The 20,174-nt window shown below is 40.5% G+C and overlaps 1 protein-coding gene across 1 annotated transcript in view; it reads left to right on the top strand.

Annotated features, from left to right (window-relative positions):
- Window positions 1-16,020, top strand: part of CELSR3 (cadherin EGF LAG seven-pass G-type receptor 3) — a 109,514-nt gene extending 93,494 nt beyond the window's left edge. The window contains exons 30-36 of the mRNA XM_070933621.1: window positions 3,110-3,217; window positions 3,517-3,653; window positions 6,003-6,109; window positions 6,508-6,681; window positions 8,055-8,255; window positions 11,204-12,287; window positions 15,993-16,020. Of these exons, the coding sequence (XP_070789722.1) occupies window positions 3,110-3,217; window positions 3,517-3,653; window positions 6,003-6,109; window positions 6,508-6,681; window positions 8,055-8,255; window positions 11,204-12,287; window positions 15,993-16,020 (1,839 nt within the window). The remainder of the gene's footprint in view (window positions 1-3,109; window positions 3,218-3,516; window positions 3,654-6,002; window positions 6,110-6,507; window positions 6,682-8,054; window positions 8,256-11,203; window positions 12,288-15,992) is intronic.
- The last annotated feature ends 4,154 nt before the right edge of the window (window positions 16,021-20,174 follow it).

Below are 20,174 nucleotides of genomic sequence, written 5' to 3'. Positions count from 1 at the left end.
AAGAAGTGGTCAAAGAAAATATTATAATTTGGGCAAAGAATTTCAGCTACAATATTCAAATAAACAATTGGGAAAAATTATGGACAATAAATTATAAATTAACAATGTCTGTACCATATAAAGAAAACATGTACAAAATGTTCTATAGGTGGCACCTCCCTCCAGCCAGATTGGCAAGAATGTTCCCCAACACTTCTCCAACTTTCTGGAAATGTAAATTTTATAAAGGAACTTATTACCACATGTGGTGGACCTGTCCAAAAACAAAACAATACTGGCAAATGATTAGAACACAAGTAGAAGAAATCACACAACCAAGATTAGAAATGAGACCGGAAACCTTTCTTCTAGGTATAATAAATGGACAATATGAAAAGGAAATAAAATATTTAATCATCCATATAATAACAGCAGCACGAATAATTTTTGCACAAAATTGGAAGAGTAGTGACACACCAACAGAAGATAGAGTAATTAATAAGATTATGGAATGTGCAGAAATGGACAGACTTACAAAAGAATTACAAGATAAAGAGGAACATGATTATTATCTAGTATGGGGATAGTGGTATACCTGGTTGAAAAATAGAAAAAGGAAAAAAGAATAGGGAGTAATTGGAGTTACAGAAACAGGAACATAAATCACTAACATAAATTAATAATGATTCATAAAGATAGATATATGAGTAAGATCAAACAAGGAAGATTTGTTATTTAAGAAATAACAAATAAGAACATACATTACTGTTGTTTATTTGACAATATATATTTGACAAAATGTATATTTGAAATCTTGTTTACATGTTTTGTTCTGTATGTTTTGTTGTCACTAATTCTGTTTTGTTTTACTTTTAAACAAATAAAAATTTATTTAATTAAAAAAAAATCCAGCTGGTAGCAAAGAAAGATCAGCCCAAGGGATGTTCACATGTGGGCTCTTTCTTCTCCTGTTTAGCATCTATATGAGATTGCTGGGAGGGATCATCTATTAATTTAGGGCAAGACATAATCAGCACACTGATGATACACAGCGTTACATCTTCATCCCATAAAATGCTGGAAATGCTCTGGAAATCTTGACTTTATATCTGAATACTGATGGGGATGAAGCAAGGCAGAGCTTTTGGTCATGTAGAAGGATTTCTCTGTCAGTTCCAGTTATAACTTCCATTTATGAAAAAGAGAGTCCATAACTTGGGTTTCATCCTGCATTCAGGGCTATTGCTAAACAGGCAGGTGGGAAGCTGTGGTCAAAAGGACTTCTTCCAACTTCAACTGCTGCACCAGGGGAAGCCCCGGCAACAGTGATTTATGCACTTAACACCACTAGCTGGATTACAACACTACATTCTACATGAGGGCTACCTTTGAAGTTCACTCCAAACTCCAATTGGTCCAAAATGCAATGGCTTGTACGTTGCTAGACAGGAGTCACCCTAATCATATAACACCTATACTGTACTGAAAAGTCACTGCATTGGTTGCCAGTATATTTCTGGTATAGCTCAAAGAGTTTAATCTATAAAACCTGATATGGTTTCTCCCCATAGAGGTGACTTATACACCTCTTATATGTACCCTAGAAAAGTCCTCCAGTTTCCTGAGATAAATGAGGCAATGCTTTGCAGGTGCAGTCCCCATATTCTGAATACCTTCCCTCTTGAAACTACATTAGCACCCTCTCTGTCGACATTCCCAAAATCATTCAAAACCAAAGTATTTCAGAGGACATTTGGGGATCGAGGCATGCCATTATTTGCACCCATCTGCATTTTTATTGCACTTTTATTTGTTGCATTAGCTTTTTTTATTTACTTTGTTATTTTAGCATGCATTTTATGCTTTTATTAGTGTAAACATTGAGTTTACAGTAAGTTACTTGATGGTAACCGGCTGTCAATTTCTTTCAGTACTGTTCATTTGCTAATTTACTAAGACTTTCTTTGACTCTACTGAGTGCTACAGACATACAGGAGATTAAGATGCTTCTGTTCTGGGTTTTTTATTGTTCATAAATAAACCAATTTCTCCCTCTAGTGGAAAATAAATCATTACATTTCTTTTTGCTACAGAATTTAAGAATAACACAGCTTAAACACATGGGGATGGGAAGATAACCTCTGGAAACTGCCTAATTACAAATTTCAGCTTTTCTTACCGTTATCTATGCTCACCTTTAGTTGCTGAGCATTGAGTTCAACAACCCTTGGAGGGCTAGAGTTTTCTTATTCCTATATGTGGGTTATATAATAGGGAAGAATATTTTGATTGTTACATTCATACAATAGGATGCTAGATGATCAGTTTTGTTAATCCACCTCTGTATCTCATGAATGGTATTGGCTGGAAGGCTGAGCTAAATTTAAATCCTGGCCTGAGACCCTGGAGAATGACTGCCATGAGTATACATGGCCCTGTGCCTGGTGATATAGGCAATCTGATCTGGATGCTTTATGTTAGTGGTTTAGGGTGACCACTATTTTATTTACAATAGTGCAATATTAATGCAATATCGGGTTTTCAGTTCAATTCATGGTGGGTTGCTACCAGTTCGCCCTGGATCAAGCGAACTGGTAGCGGTGGCGGCGGGAGACACTGCCCACCCACCCGGATGCTTCCGCGCATGCATGAGCAAACCGGGTTTTGAAACCCACTATTAGTTGAATTGTATAGAATGTGAAGGATTCTATATTTATTTTTTATAGTTATAATATACACTGGAGATGGCATTTAATTTCGTTGTATGAGGTGCAATGACAATAAAGTAATACAATAAAGTAAACTAAACAAAAAAAATCAATCAAGTCTTCTTCTCCCATGTATTTCCTGAATCTTTTCCTATCTAAAGAAATCTATTTAGAGGTGGGGAGAAGTATACTTGTCCCAAAGGTGGTTTTCCAAGAGGCAACTGGACTTTCTGGTTTTTCTTTGAACACATTTTGCTTCTCATCCAAGAAGGCTCTTGAAAAAAGCACCTTTGGGACAACCCTGACCTGATGATTGAGAATCTCCATAGACAAGAAGCATACTTGTTTACTAATCCAGTGGAGGCTAGTGTCTGGAAGTATTTCCCATGATCCTGAGTGGTTCTCTCTCTTTTTCTCTGCAGGGTTTGGCAACACTGATTCTATTCTGTGCACTGAACAAGGAGTTCCTAGAAGCCTGGAAAGGGGCCTGCCTGGCCAAGAAAGGCGAAGAAGCTCCCAGAAGTGGCCAGGTATGGACTGGGTGGAGATAAAAAGAGATTCATTTGTTGCACGTCTCCCCATTCAAATAGACCTTTCCCCTAATGAGTCCTTAAGCAGTGCCTTATTTATTCACTTGATTACTATTTATTCTTCACACTTTATTCTATCTATTCACTTGATTACTATAGGCCAGTGCTTTGATATTCCTGAGCGACTCAGGCCTTCTTCCTACTATTGAAGCTGGTGCTCAAGGCAGGTTGTCATCTTAATATACAGACAGTCAAATAGATGCCTCTTGTCACTTTCCTATGTTCTTCTTCCATGTCAGGGCCACAATGCCTACAACAACACAGCCCTGTTTGAGGAGAGCGGGCTCATTCGTATCACCCTGGGAGCCTCCACAATCTCATCTGTTAGCAGTGTGCGCTCAGGCCGTACTCATTCTAGCCAGCGGGGCTACCTCAGGTAGGAAGCTTCTCCAAGGCATGTCTGAATGCATGATTTGGCACGGGGTTTTTTTTCCTACGGAAAGGTGGGATAAGTTTTAATAAGTAAATAAATAAATTTATCTAAGGAGAATTAACTGTGGCTTAGTAAGAGTACCATTTCTTCTAGGGTCCATAGCAGATTCCTGGGCCTTAAATATTGTGTTTTGCATGTGAGCAAGTGTTTGAAAGCCACTTAGATAATAATGCAGTAATACCATCATTACGAGCTCTATTGATGGTTCTTCCCTCCATTCCCCAATATATACTCAGCTAGAGTTTCATTGAGGCATAGTAGGTGTTAAGGTTATTGTTGTTGTGTTACCAACCAGCAGAGTAGATTGCACAGAGAAACATTGCTGAGAGCAATGAATAAGAGATAAGCAAACTGGTTTATCAAAAGCTTACTTTATAGTAGAAAAACAGTCTCATAGTCTTTAAACAAATTCCAAGTCTTTGCCAGTAAATCAGTCCAGTAGTTACAGAATCTTCTTACTCAACAAACAGTAGTTGGTTAGAATAACAAACTCACTCTGGTTCAAACCACGATGGTTGCAGATCCATCAAACAATGATTACAGATAGCAACTCCTCTCAATGGTAGCTTATCATCACAGCTTCATCATCTCATCATCTTCATACACAACGGCAGCTTCATCATTGCAGCTTCATCATCAACAGCAGATCATAGCAGCAACTGAACACGTTACAGAAGCTTTGCTTAAATATTCTCACAACCAGTAATTATGTGATTACAGCATGACTCAGCATTAAAGCCACATAATACAGTTACAGCTTAAAGTAACAGTACATTTATATTGCCTGTACAACATAGTTAGGCTCAAACCATATCCTAACAGTAGGTATACAAAATGGATGTTGACAGAGGGAGATGAATTGTACAAAGAAGCAAACCTTGTGATTCTGACCCAATGGTTTTAAAAAAGTTCTCGACCCCACCCCACCCCACCCCATTCACATATATTTTCACTCTTTAAAAGATAATAAATATGAGCTTATCGGAGCCATCTCATTTCCCTGCATTAACCAGGCAGATGGCTTTGGAAGCTAATAAGCAGAGGGGCAGTCTTTTCCTGCTGTCGTTTCTCATCAATTTATACAAAATGTCAGGTAGCCCCTGAAGGTAGCAAGCCAATTTACTCTTCTGTAACCATAGGTAGCTTTATGACCATGATTATGTCAAATCCCCCTTATAAATCAATCATCACATCTATAATCCATTTTTACAAATATGTCACATTTACATATTTGACATTTACTTATGAATCCCTAAACAATTTAGGATTGGAATGCAGGAGAATGCTTTACCAGCTCCTTTATTGATCTTTCTAACCACTAAGTTGGAGAATTTGGCTCTCCAAACGATGTCACGTGCTCTACATCCTTTGACTTTGACTTGATTTCAATCAAGAAAAGAGCCCTTTCTTTGGAATTCCCTCTCTTCAAGCACCTTTGGGACAACCTGGATGACTGGCAATCTCCATCGACATCTCTCTCCAGAAAGAAAGCACATTGAACCATATACTGAAAATCTTTTTATTCATGGTCATTTGAAAACTGACACAGATATGATTGTTCTACCAATAGGATTTGTGTGAGTGGTATTATGATATGCCCTGTGTTTTTATAATGTAAACTAAAAGATGATACATATGTACTTAAAATATGGCTTAATTGTCTGCCTACCTCCACCAGTGGTGAAATTCAAAAAAATTTACTACCAGTTCGGTGGGCGTGGCTTGGTGGGCATGGTGTGGCTTGGTGGGTATGGCAGGGGAAGGATATTGCAAAATCTCCATTCCCACCCCACTCCTGGGAGAAGGATATTGCAAAAACTCCATTCCCACCCCACACTGGGGCCAGCCAGAAGTGATATTTGCTGGTTCTCCAAACTACTCAAAATTTCCGCTACCGGTTCTCAAGAACCTGTCAGAAACTGCTGGATTTCACGCCTGACCTCCACCCTCCCCAAGAGGGGCAGGATGGGAGTTCAGAAGGAGGAAGGGAGCAAGTCACCAACTGGTGACACATTGCAGTGCCAATTCATGAAAAACAATAGAACTATAGGTAGTGTGCTACAAATCAGCTTCCTTTGCTGTTATGCAGCAGAGGTAAGATTACTGTTGTTTCCTCACACTAGCCTTCCCTGTTCTGATGGAATGGTAGCTGCTGCTTTTGAACAGTATTTATCTAAGGCCCAACTAGGGCTTAGAATAGATTCTGGCTCTGAAACTTCTCAGAAGTGCCTGGGACTTTAGGTTTTGCCAGCTCTCAGTGGATCTATGTACGTTCTGTGTTTTGAGTTTCAGAGAGAACATGATAGCACATCAAGGCTCGGCTCTGGATCACAATTTGCTCAACCATGCTGGCCCCACTGACCTTGACGTAGCCATGTTCCATCGTGATGCAGGTCCAGGTAAGGGTAGCTTCTAATGGGTATAAAAGAGAGGGCTCTCGCTCCAGGATCTAAAGCAGAGGTCCCAACTTGACAAGAAATATCACTGATGCTGACTATCAAATATTTCTGATACCAAAGACTGTGAGTATCCGCAGGTTTTCTTAAGGAAGGACAGGTTTATTATGCCTAACTAGGTCTTTCTTACTGAAATATCTTGTGGGCACACTGACTTGACCTGACATCATTGTGACTGATGACATGCTTTGTGATTTTGAATGTTGATTATAATGTAGATTATAAAGTCAACCCACCCTTTCCATTTTGCAAGCTATTTAACTTTTGGGTGATTCATATCCTGGGAAGCTGTTCCTCCTTACTCTTCTTCCCCCTCTTCAAATATCCCCTATCTTATCCAGATCAAGACTCTGATTCCGACAGTGACCTCTCCCTAGATGAAGAACGCAGCCTCTCAATTCCCTCTTCAGAGAGTGAGGAAAATGTGCATCTCCGGGGCAGATTCCAGCGCCCGTTCAAAAGGGCAGCCCACAGTGAGAGGCTCCTTACCAACCCTAGCGACACTGCACCCAAAGGCAAGTCCCAGGACTAAGAGAACATGCTGAGTCATGGGGGATTTGGGGTGGGTGGGAGGGAGCAGGGCTCAGGATGGCCAGGGGCTGGGTTGACACAACATGATAGCATAGCTAACATCAGAGTAGGAAGGTCAAGGTTCACTTGATTGTGGGAATTGAAGAGGGAATTCACCTCTTGCCTTAGCTTCTTGTCGCAATCAACCTGTTTAGACATAGCATGGTATATGAGCTCAGGAGCTGCGTTTTGTTCATCTGGATTTCACTTTGTTGTGTTGTATGAGGCTTTTACATTTTAATCTCTATATTTTACAATAACAACAATATACACAAACATACATATATGTATAATTATGTGTTTATTTGTTTTTCATCTATTAAGAAAAGGAAAGCAGTAACACAGTATATTTATGATAAATCGGAAAACAAAAATGCAGAGCAAAAAGCAAAGGAAGAACAAAAAATAAAATGAAAAGATAATGTGTGTTAAGACTATTAAGTAAATAGTATAATAAAATCAAGTCTTTAACAGCCAATCAAATCTCAGCCAAATGGAATCCCATTGACTGTATTTCCCAGAGCATTGATAGGAAGCAAGCTCATATATAGAAGATGTAAATAGGTATTCCATTGGAGCAAACATCTTTTTTAACTGCTGCAACACAAGTACAATAAATGCAAACTTCTTCATGCTTTGATAGGTTCCAAAATTTTGGAATTCATAATTCAAGATCACATTTACTTCTTTGTCTTTTTTTAATCACTCAATGAAATCGAGTTTGACACCCCTGGTCTAGAGCAACACTAGAATGTATCACTCCTGACATTTATGATGAAGCAAAGCTCTCTGTTTGGTGCTCCTTTTAACATTGTGGGGCCATTTTGCAAAACATCACATGAGAAGCAGAAAGAATGATGACTTTCTCAACATTGACTAAGGGTATATTATTAAATATATAAAATATATTGGAAATTAGTTAAAAATAAATACGTATATTTTTCATAAGCGGATTTTCCTGAACTCCATTTTATTGCAAGGCAAAATATAAGTATGTATTCAAATAAACTTGATTAAGTTATGGCTCCTTTGCATATAGAATTCATAAAAACTTTATAGAAATTTGCAAAAAAAGGTTGTGATCTTCTCAAGGAGATGTCCAGTATATTATTTGTAATATAAGTGTGAAATATACAGTTGGGCAATTAGTAATTCTGAAGCATAATATGCTAGCATGCTACGGTCCTAATAATTTCATTCCACCCATTGAAAACAACTTGATCAACTCAAGAGTGAGAATATACTATGGCAAAGTGTTATGTTAATTTATGAGATGTCCTGTACTCTCCCTCTGTACATCTGCAATGTTCTTCCCTAGATGTTGATGGTAATGATCTGATGTCCTATTGGCCAGCACTGGGAGAATGTGAGGTACACCCCTGTTCTCTTCAGAAATGGGGCTCAGAGAGGAAGCTTGGATTTGATGTTAATAAGGATACAGCCAACAATAACCAGCCAGACTTGGCTTTAACCAGTGGGGATGAGAACTCTCTCACTCAGACCCAACGGCAGAGAAAAGGTGAGATGACTTAAAGCACAATCAGCCTACAATTAATTTGGGGTTACTCTCTCTTAGACTAACCTATTTTACACGGCTGTTTGCAGGATAATTTTTTTTTAATTTGATTTATATGCCGCCCTTCTCCGGAGACTCAGGGCGGCTTACAATGCGTTAAGCAATAGCCTTCATACTTTTGTATATTTATACAAAGTCAGCTTATTGCCCCCACAAACTGGGTCATCAATTTACCCACCTTAGAAAGGATGGAAGGCTGAGTCGACCTTGAGCCTGGTGAGAATTGAACTCGCAGTAATTGCAGGCAGCTGGATGTTAAATGCTGCCTTAGGAGGCATTAGCCTCTTACGCCACTCAGGCTCCTGATCATGCATGACTGAGGTAGGCAGTCACTTTCAGATAAAAAGGAGTGGCCACTCAGTCACCTGATCATGCCTATCATTTTGAAGCAGTGACCATCACTGCAGGTGTGCCGGCTGTAAATGTGTGGGCAAGGAACCTGTCTATACAATACAGCTCAATAACAACTATCAGTCATTCATCAACAGAGTAACAAGTTACTATTCTTGGAATGCAGAACCCCCACCAATTTCTCCAGGTAATGCATGATATCCCATGAGCCGTTGGACCAGGTAAACACTGACAAGGTTTCGTGTCATCAGCAGTCTTTCCCCCATTTGTGGAGCAGGCAGCAATGAGGGTATAGAAAGCAAAGGGAGGAAATGATAAATAGTCAGGGATCCAAGCCATGATTTGCATCAAAATTTACAAGCTTCTCTCTTAAGGTGCTTGTCCCTGAAGTTTCTCTCCCTTCTGACAATCTTCCATTTTCCACAAGTTCTTTACTCATCAGCTTCACTGATGTCCACCCTAGCCCCACTATCTGTCTCACCATGGCTATAAAGCCATTCCCTTCCTCTTACCAATCTCCCTGCAAAGAAGGTCTGTGAGAAGAAAGTATCCTCCAGAACTAAACAAAGGGAGGAAAGCAACAACATAGGAGACAAATGTCCCTCTCACAGCAAATACCATAGGTGTCATAAGACAACTCAGTTGGAACTTGAAACTACTTCTGGCTCTTCCCTGACATCCAGGAAACACAGCCAGGCCTAGGAAAACAAGACAGCAGAGACAGGATCTCCTCACCCACCCCAGCATGGAAGTGGTGCTTCCAAAACAATTATTTGGCACACCATTGTTTATTTACATTTGGTAGCATATAACAATGTGCAGGTGAATATGTTCAAACTCTGGCACCAGAGGTTCCAGAGAGTGTTGTTTTGTGTCTCCACATTTGGAATCATTGCTTCAAGTGTGTATGTACGCAGAAGGAGTGGCTGAAAACAGCATTCATACAACAAATAGATTGCTATGCTATAGGTAGTCCTCATTTAGTGATCACAGTCGGGATCGACAATTCAGTCATTAACCAAAATTGTTGCTAAGTAAAACCATGACTATATTTATAATCTTATTTCAGCTTTTCTTCAAAGAACTGTGAAGAAGTATGAGGATCGGTTGAAAAGTTACTTTTTCATCACTGTCATAACTGGTCAATAAACAAAGCAGTCACTAAATAAGGACTATCTGTAGTCACTTGGGGTCTTGCAGAACAATGCTCAGAAATCCCCCTTCTCAGAGGCCCATAGATGCAGAACACCAGTTCTTCAGGTCCACTGGCACATCAGTTTACTAATACGGAAGGGAAAGTACATGCTAGTACACCCCCACCCCCACCCCAGAAATGGATAAAGTTACCAGTTGCTATGTGAGCTTTAATTCTGAACTGCATCATTGTGAAAAACACTTTTCCTTATAGCTTGAAGCTCCAGAACAACATTTTCTCAGATATGGAAATAGGCACCAAGGTTTTTTTCCTTTGTCTTGCTTCTTACGTCAAGGTGCTAGAATCTAGAATCTGAATCATCATGCTACTGCTCCTTCCTTCCTTCCTTCCTTCCTTCCTTCCTTCCTTCCTTCCTTCCTTCCTTCCTTCCTTAATAAATGTTCGCTCTGATTTTTTTAAAAAATCTTGTTTTTGCATATAAAATGGCCGAATGGTTTTATGTTTGTTGAGATATTAAAGCAAAACAGCAATAGTCATTTGTTGATCAGGTAGCAGGAAGAAATCAGGGTGAATTTATTGTTTTTTTCCTTTTCACCTTCAGTGGGAGACGAGTGCCACCCCCTATAGTCAGAAATGACTTGCAAAGTAAAATCCACAAGGAATCCTTTCCTTTCCCTTCCTTCCTCCTCACCTTTGTTTTTTTAAGGAAGAGAAGCAAAGGAATAGATATTGGTTTGAATCATCTTTTAAAAATGCTGTTAAAGCAGGAGGTCTTAAATAAGGGTTTGAATAGACAAGAGAAACAAACAGTTTGGGAAAAGACAACTATGAGTTATGGTGGTGCAGTGGTTAGAGTGCAGTTAGAGTGCAGGCTACTTCTGCTGCCTGGCGGCTGCCTGCAATTTGGCAATTCAAATCTCACCAAGCTCAAAGTTGACTCAGCCTTCCATCCTTCCAAGGTGGGTAAAATGAGGACCCAGATTATTGGGAGCAATATGCTGACTCTGTAAACTGCTTAGAGAGGGCTGTAAAAGCTCTATGAAGCGGTATATAAGTCTAAGTGCTATTGCTATTCCAAACAAGGTAGAGCCTGATAACAAGAGTCAGAAAAAGTGATTGGGACTGACAGTGATGACAAGGATTTCCAAAGAGAGAGAGAGAAGAGGAGGAGGGAGAGGAAGAGGAAGAGGAATACATCACTGAAAAACATGTATGCATTTCAGACTAAAGTTGATCCAGAATAAGGAGGAAAAGAGTGTTGTTACAGAAATGGGAGAGAAAGAATTGTTGTAGGGATGTGTATCACATCAATACAAAAAACCTGGAAATAATTCCAAGAGGAGAGGGCCTTAGACTTCTCACTTGCTTCTACTCTGTTATGTAGGCATCCTGAAGAATCGGCTCCAGTACCCTCCAACTTTGCAAGGCCTGTCATCTGTGGGCAGAATGACCAATGATCTTTCCTGGTATAAAACCTCCACCTTGGGTCACAGGGCAGTCCCGGCTGCTTCTTATGGCAGAATCTATTCAGGAACAGGCAGCCTCTCACAGCCAGCAAGTCGTTACTCATCCCGGGAGCAGCTTGATCTGCTAATGAGAAGGCAGATGTCTAGAGATCAACTGAGCCGAAACACCTCTGGAGAATGCCTAGAAAATATGGCAAGCAGGCACAGGTCCCGGGAGCAATTGGATGCCCTTATGAACAGGCCTGGGTCAAGGGAACACCTGGACACAATCCTCGATCAACATGGATCTAGAGAACACCTTGCAAGCATACCCAGCAGGCATGGGTCCAGAGAAAAAATAGGTGAAATAGCTACTGAACATGATCCAAGAGATCACAGGAACACTCTACCCAGAAGGCAGACATCTAGAGACCATCTGGATTCTTTACCCTGTAGATTTGGGTCACGAGAACAGCTAGACTGTGGTGGGGCAGTAAGAGAAATCTCTAGAGAATGGCTTAATACAATGCCGCTTAGGCAGGCCTCTAGAGATCGAATGGACACCTTGCCAGCCCGAGATACTTCTCGAGAACAGTTGGATCTGCTTTTTAGAGGGCAACCTTCAAGGGACCAACTAACATCAGCTAGGCATACTTCAAGAGAGCATCTGGACATAGTGCCTGGCAGGCAGGCTCCTTGGGAAAATATTGAGCCTCTTTCTAGGCAGCAACCATCTAGAGAAAATCTTGAACTTCTCTCCAGAAGACCAACTTCTAGAGAAAATCTAGAAGCAATCCCTAGCCGTCACCCTTCCACAGAGCAATTAGACATCCTTTCTTCTATCCTAGCCTCTTTTAACTCTTCAGCTTTGTCGTCAGTGCAGTCATCCAGTACCCCCTCAGGCCCACAGACCACCCCCACCCCTTCTGTGGCACAGGCATCTTCTACACCTTCCATGCCGTGCACTTCACCACCTCGGTCTGCAACATCCCACAGTATTTCCGAGCTGTCACCAGATTCTGAGTAAGTGTTTCCCCTCTACTGACTACCCAAGTAAAATGAGTATGTTTAGAAATGTAAACCTTCCTGTAGAAGAACAGACATGCTGAATTAGAAGAAGCTTAATTTTCTGGCTGTAGGACTTGCAAAGGTAATTGCATTTCAAGGTCTTTGGTTTTATCATAGGTCTCTCTCTGTGTGTGTCCTGTATTCAGTATGCCGATCATAATTGAAGTTCACCATGATCTGAAGCGGTCTAACACAAACCAGGATTGACTGAAAGTTCTTGCTGGGAAGCTTTCAGCACAAGATCTAATAAATTTATTTATGTATTTATTAAATTTATATGCCATCCATCTCCCCAATAAGGGCATCTTACAGATCATGAAAAGATAAATAGAAAAGCAATTTAGAATTTTAAAACTATGCAAAAAATCAGAAGCAAGAGACACTACAGGGAAGAGGTCTTCTTACCCAAAAATCCCCTTCAGCAGAAAGCACTGCCTTCGGGATCCCAAGACAACCACCCAAACCAAGTTTTAATTCCCTTCCAGAAGGCCAAAAGGGTAGAAGCAATTCTCACCTCCGATGATACAGTGTTCCACAAGGTCAGGGCCACTGTGGAAAAGTCTGTTTTCCTTGGCCCTGTCCAATGGAATTCCTTAGTACAAGAGGTCCATAACAGGCCTCTTTCACCAGTGCGAGTGAGATAGATTAGTTCTATTGGGGTGAGATGGTTCCTCAGATGCTTGCTGCAAAATTATGCAAAGGAGTGCATAGCAGCAATGCTTTTTTTTTTCTTTGCTGCCACTATGTCTGTAGTGTTCCACTTTATGGATACAATCTAATTACTCCCTCCAGAACATACTAAAATAATGCTACTACATCATAATGTAATGTCATTTACACCCTGGGGAGAGATAAGCAGAGAATGGCATGGGTACTGCCAAGTTTCCCTTTGGGGGGGTCCTTCTGAAAATGATATAATTTGGTGGCCAATGCCAATGTCTATAATATGACATAAACAGAATAAAAACAAAGAAACAAAAAATTAGTTGCTGGTGGGAATTTTCAATCTGCAGTCACCAGTAGCAGTCAGCAAACTGTGCAGTGTAAATGTCAACTGTTTATAATTCATTATATCTGTCATAACTTCCTCCAAAGAATATTGCAAATTATAATTAGTGAAATGCTAAGCTCCAGCACCACTAACTACAGTTCCTAGAGACCCATTCAGGGGATTCATAGTTGGGACATTACTAGATGTCCTTTCATCTCTATGTGGATCCCTAAATCCACATGTGTCTCTATCTTGTTGCTGAGCACTGTCTAGCATGTCAGCTCCTGGTTCCTTCTTGCTTTGACTGCAAGGCTTTGTGACCTGACACAATGAAAGATGCTCAATAACGCCACTGGCTGGTCCATAAAACCTCAATTAACTTCCTGTGATCTATAGCCACATTTTTAAATGCCCTCAAACTAATATAGCTATGCCAAAAGTAGTCCCAGAGGTGCTTTTTTCAAGAGGCAATTGGACTTTCTGCTTTTTCTTTGAGGACGTTTTGCTTCTCATCCAAGAAGCGTCTTCAGCTGTGATGGGATGGTGGGGAATGCAAGGATTCAGTCAGAGCTGAAGACGCTTCTTGGATGAGAAGCAAAACGTCCTAAAAAAAAAGCAGAAAGTCCAATGGCCTCTTGAAAAAAGCACCTTTGGGACAGTCATGACATGGATGACTGAAAATCGCCATAGACATATGCCAAAAGTAGTTGGCAACAACAAATACTAGAAAGGAATCCAGCATACACATTGATAGTAAATCTCACTGATAAATTTAAATAGATTGTTCATCCTTAGAAAATGCCCTGGGAGAATTCTGAGACCTACCTGTTTATGTTTATGGATGTAAATTAACTAAAAGCAGCTTGAATACTTGGTCATTTATTTATTCATTCATTCAGTTTACAGGTAGTCCTGTACTTACAACCATTCATTCATGACAGTCCTGAAGGGAATTACAACCTGTGCCTGACGTTACAGCCATTTTAGCACCCATATGTCCAAGCAATCAAAATGTGGGCACTTGGCAACCTGCCCACTCTTATGTCCACAGGGGTGCCACAACTCCCACCCACCCACCTATCTTCCCCCCCATCAATGCCCTTTTAACCCCCTGCCACTCTGTGTCCCATTGCCCCAGCTCAGCTTTGCCATCTTGTTGCCCCTGACAAGACATACCCAGCCTGGCAGGGGTCTATGACAATTTGCCACAGCCAACTTGCCATGGCCAACATACCATGGGAAAACAAATCATGGTCAACCCACCACGGGACAATTTTCTGTAGGAAAAGAGTTACACTAATATAAAAAAAATGGTGGGATAGAATCATTAAAGAAAGGACGTAAAAGGAGGGACAGAATGAAATGTGAATGACAAAAATTAAAATGTTTTTAAATAATTAAATTGAATTGCTAAATTGTCCTGCTGCGAGTTGTCCTGCAGCGAGCTGGCCATGGTCCCACAGTGAGTTGGCTGTGATGAGTTGGTCATGGCAAGTTGGCTGTGACAAGTTGCCTGCAGTGAGTTGGCTGCCCCCATTTTTTAGAATGCAGGGTGGCAATGGTGGCTGGGACTGGGCAAGACAGGATGCAGAGCAGCCAAAACGGCACTTTGGGGAAGAAGTTGGTGGGTGGGGGGAGTTGGAGGGAAGGCAATCCCTTACCTTATTGGGTCTTGGGGCTGGGAAGACCCAAGCCTGAAATGGCTTGGATTGAGGACAGATCTCAGCTAATGATCAATAAAATTGGATTCCACTTGCTAAGTGATTGCTAAGTAATGTGGTCACATGATGTCTCATTTTATGTCCCATCAATTAGCAATCACAATTCTGATCCCAATTATGGTTGTAACTCAATGACTACCAAAGCTGTCTATCTTCAATATATGGTTCTGGGTGGCTCAGAAAGAATTACGAAACAAAACACCAAAATAATAAAACACCACCAAAATAATGTAAAAATAATGACTGAAGAACAATAAAAACCATGCAGCAAAATTCATAGCTGAGCTATTCTAACAATAACCAGCAATGCAACCAGGTTTATCTCCCTCATTCCCAGATCCTCATGCCTGGTGGCAAAACACAATTTTCAGAGCTTATGGAAAGTCAGCAAGGCTAGGGTCAATTGGATGCCTTGGAGGATGATTTTCTGGGGAGGGGGGGAATGCCGTAGTAGAAAAGTCCTTCTTTCCTGACCCTGCTAGGCAATGGTCCCTGGCAGATAGGACCCAGAGCATGCCTCCCCTGCCTGATGGAATGGTAGATGTGATTGGAGAGAGGCTGTCCTTCCAGCTGACCACGAGATAAGAAAAACCTCTGGCCATTCTTAGGTGTTCAGTTTATGTTCCCTATTGTATGAGGCTATTGTGCATTTCAGCCCATTTGACTGTAGTTCAAGCCACATTGACAATGCACAATGTCATGCTTTTGTCTTATTTTGACATGTGGTTTGAAGAAGAATGAGTGGCCCGGGTTATGTTCCCACAGCATGCTTATTTAATTCTTCTTTAGTTCTGTTTATTATCTTCCCGCCATGTTTGTCACCACATTGGGTTTCTGTGGGAGTGGAGGGGTGGCTCATTTTGAATGCAGTGTTGATTTTTTTTTTTACTTCCTCAAGAGAAGTGGCTGTCTCAGTTATACCTTTTGTTTTTTTTCCTCCCTGAGAAGATTAACAAGAAGTGAGGGTCATTCCTGAGGGGCCCAGCTGTTGTGAGAAGAACCAAGAGGCACTGCAGGACCAGGCACTTCCAGCAGAGGACCAGGATCCCTCAGAGGGCCTACAAGAAAGAAAGAAGGGAAGCTTTGTGAAAGCTCTCCTCCAGCATTCGGTGGTGGAGAATTTGGTGGGATGAGAATCAGCACGATGGACTCACCGGACTGTGGAAGAAAGGTGTCTGGGTGCTACAGGGCCCCTCTCCCCATTCAAAGGGACACCCTAATGGGAAGGAGGGGAGCTACTCACCATTAATAGCATCTCCAAACTGGACCAACTGAAATCTTCCTTTTTTTTTTTTTCTGTACTCCGTGCAAACACGACAGGGTGGGATGGCTGCAAGACATGGGTGCGGGAAGGGTTTTATACATTTTTGTATCTTTGTAATCAGAGAGAAGAGAAATTTCTATGGTTATTTTTACGGTTCTTCTGTTCCCATTGCTGTGATGCTAATCTTATTTTCTAGCTGTCCATGATGCATTTGGATTGTGGCATGAGGCAATGTTATGCAGCCTTTCCCGGTAAGGCTCAAGGCAGAAAAATGGAGGGACCTTTTCTTGCAGACTTTTTTCAGGTTGTGTGTTAGGTTGGTCTTGTTGAATGTCTGTATCTTATCTCCTCATGAGCCAGCAGTAAGTGGCAAGTATTGTGCTGGGACAAGGGTATTCTTACTACCAAATTAAGTCAGCGCATTTGTAATTGGGCTCTAAGATCTCGTTTGCTTTGTCATATATCCCCAGTCTAACAAGCCTGGGATCCGAAACAGCTTTGTATACTTTCTAATGCTAGAACAGTTACACATTTTGGGAACCTCATGTATTTATATATTCTAACAGAGTTGTATTGATACTCTCCTTGGAGTGTCCATTGTATTAGCAGGGTGAAATCTGGCATATTTCTGAACTTGGCCTTAGTTGAAATTTGTTTTGGCACTGGATGCTGTCTGTGAAACACATATGAAAGTAAGTTTTTTAAAAATAATTTTTCATTTGAGTCTATTTCCCTCCTCCTCTCCAGCAAACTTTTTACCCCCAAAACAAATGCCTGCATCTGATAACCGTGTGTGTGTGTGTGTGTGTGTGTGTGTGTGTGTGTGTGTGTGTAGAACTCATCTTTGAAGCTACAGTCATTGAGTTTTTTCCCCTTTGATGGTGCATTTTTATAGCGCTATATAACCAGCAAGGAGCTGTAAGATTGGGATTTTTCTCTCAATGTATAAGCAAAATGGCCTCCAGTAAATACATGCCAGTTTGCTGCTTTAAATGGGGATCTTGCTGAAGTAATAGTCAAGGTGTCAAAATTCCATGCAGATATTCCTCAATTTATGATCCCGATTGGAATCAGAATTTCTGTTGCTAAGCAAAGCAGGTGTTAAGTGAGTTTTGCCTGATTTTACAACCTTTTTTGTCATAACTGTTAAGCAAATCACTGCAGTTCCATGAATCATGAAGTCGTTAAGTGAATCAGGTTTCCCCCATTGGCTTGGCTTATCAGAAGCTGACTGGGAAGGAAGCAAATGGCAATCACCTGGCCCCAGGATGTTGCAACTGTCATAAATACATGCCAGTTTGCCAAGTGCCTGAATTTTGATCATGTGACCATGGGGATGTGGTGGCAGTCGCAAGTGTGAGGACTGGTTGTAAGTCAGTTTTTTTCAGTGCCATTGTAACTTAGAACAGTCACTAAATGGATGGCTGTATGTTGAGGAGTACCTGTACAAAGAAGAACCTCAGTTCATCTGACTCTTTCAGGATACTTGTATGCCCCGTCTCACCAATGAAGAAAGAAGAAATTTCTATGAGTTTCCAAACTTCCCTTTTAAAGGAGTCCTTAAATAATGTTCCCCTTTTTTCCCCAGGCCAAGGTTCTTGACACATTGCAGTGGTGTATATTGTCAATGTAACCCACATCTACTGAGATTCTTACTATTTAAATAGGGATCATTAGAAAATATTTACTTCAAAAAGATGCCTTGGGGGATAAACTTCTCTGTGCTTTTTCACAATTTATTTTTGTTGATTCTTTGGAATGAAAGATTTTCCCGTGTGAAACAAACTAAATATTTAAATCATTATATCCATACCCTTTACAGAAGGATAAATACATTTTGCTCTAGACCAAATGCATTTCTGGGTGCTTCAGCAAATTATATGTCTCTCAAGAACCTGTTTTGATTTGGCTTTATAATTATTAAAAAAAAAAAAAAACAAGGAGAAAATAAGATTTGTAGCCAAAGTCAACTTTGATGTTATCTCCTTGTATTACTGTAACAGAAGAAATTATTGTTGCACTCCTAGCATATTACAGCTAAAATCAAAATGAAAGAGGTACAAAAAGAAAGAAAGGAAGGAAGAAAGAAAGAAAGAAAGAAATTAAAATGGGTTCCTGCATTTTATTTCTCACCACTGCTTTTTTCAATGACCATGAATTTATTTCTTTTTCATCAAGAGAGTACTACAGTCTTAACCACCTCTGAATGGGCCAAGATAATGAAGTTTACTTATGTTGGGAGGGTGAATACATCCAAGTCACAAAGGTGAATACAGTAATGAAAGCTACTGTGCAGTATGAAAGAGCATACTTGTGTTGTGGAGAATGAAGGTGTTACACTATAGGCAATAAAAGCTTAATACTATGTACCCATTCAGATACTCCTGGATTATTATCTTCTTCAGCTCTGACTCTTCTATTGGAGAGTTGCCAGAACCACAAATGCAGATTATCATAACAACATGCCACTGAGGTAAATTTATCACATCTAATTAGTTCCTCTGGTTTCTATCATGGACACATAATTTCACCAGGAAGTCAACAATGCATTTGTTCTTTTTCATTACACACATTATATAATATGGAATATGTGACCTTTTCTTGAGAAGAATTGCGGTTTGGTTCTGAAATCATTTCCCGCTTTCCCATCAGAGAGTAGATACCAATACTCATACAAAGAGGTTTTTTCATGGCTGTATATGAAATAACCAGTCATAAATGTTTGATTAAAAGATTTGGGGAGGGAGGGACTGAGGGTTTATCAACCTTGGTGACTTTTAAGGGGTATTGACTTGACTCCTAGAATTCTCCAGCTAGCATACTGACTGGAGAATTCTGGGAGTTATAGTCTTTACATCTTAAAGTTGCCGAGGTTGAGAACCACTGCCCTAAAGTATTTTCTTTCCAAATACTTCACAAGAGTATTTAGCTTTTCAATTTAGCCACCTGAGGAAGTCCAACCTTGCACAGAAGCTGTACCAACATGTCTATCAGTGGTGGGTTTGTACCGGTTCGGCCCAGTTCGGGCAAACCGATAGTGGTGGCAGTGGGAGGCTCCGCTCACCCACCTGGATGTCATTATGGATGCTTTGCGCATGTGAAGAAGGTTCTGCGCATGTGCAGAAACGCCATGTGCAAGCAAAGCGCATACACACGCTCCCGGTTCTGAACCGGTAGCGAAGGTAAGAGGAACCCACTACTGATGTCTACCTGAATGGTTGTCTAGAATGCCAGCTCTGAGAGAACCCAATTTACAGTAGAACTGTAACTATAATTATAATGATTTGACTATAAGGTTCCTCAAGTTTCAGTCTTCCTTGGTTGTGTGCTCTTGTTCATTTGCAGCAGTAATACTATCCCATTTACTGTCTCATTGTAATGATAGAATTCTGTAGCTTAATTGTTAAACAAAGTAGACTTAATGTTTATACTGGGGACTATCAATGTTTACACTTTTTGAATGTCAGAGGTGGATAACATCTATTCCTACCACCACTGACAAAAAAAAGGAGACAAGGGAAAGATTTTAATTATTCTCCAATGCATTCCACAGTCTGTAGTTTTGGGAAGGAAAGGGCTCCATTTCAGTCTTCCATTCAATCCCTGAGCAAAGGTGGGTCACTGTAGCCTTTGATCAGAGTTGTCTTTGTTCTGAACGCTCCTTCCAGAATGGAGAAAAACAATCATTATTCACCAAGCCCTTAAAAAGGTAGGTGTCTCATTTTTATAGCCATTGTATTTATGTCCTACATGAGAGAGAGTAGAAATCTGGGCCAAGCAATATACAGACAATTAAATCCATTTCTTTTTTGTTGAAGTGCACATGTACTGAATGTAAAAGTCCTATTGTGTGTCCATCAAGCCTT

Source organism: Pituophis catenifer, unplaced genomic scaffold, assembly GCF_029215685.1.
Source record: "Pituophis catenifer annectens isolate HBS135680 unplaced genomic scaffold, rPitCat1.0.hap2 SCAF_2, whole genome shotgun sequence".
Lineage (NCBI taxonomy): Eukaryota > Metazoa > Chordata > Lepidosauria > Squamata > Colubridae > Pituophis > Pituophis catenifer.
Note: the sequence above shows the minus strand (reverse complement) of the source record. Positions and strands in the feature narration are given on the sequence as shown.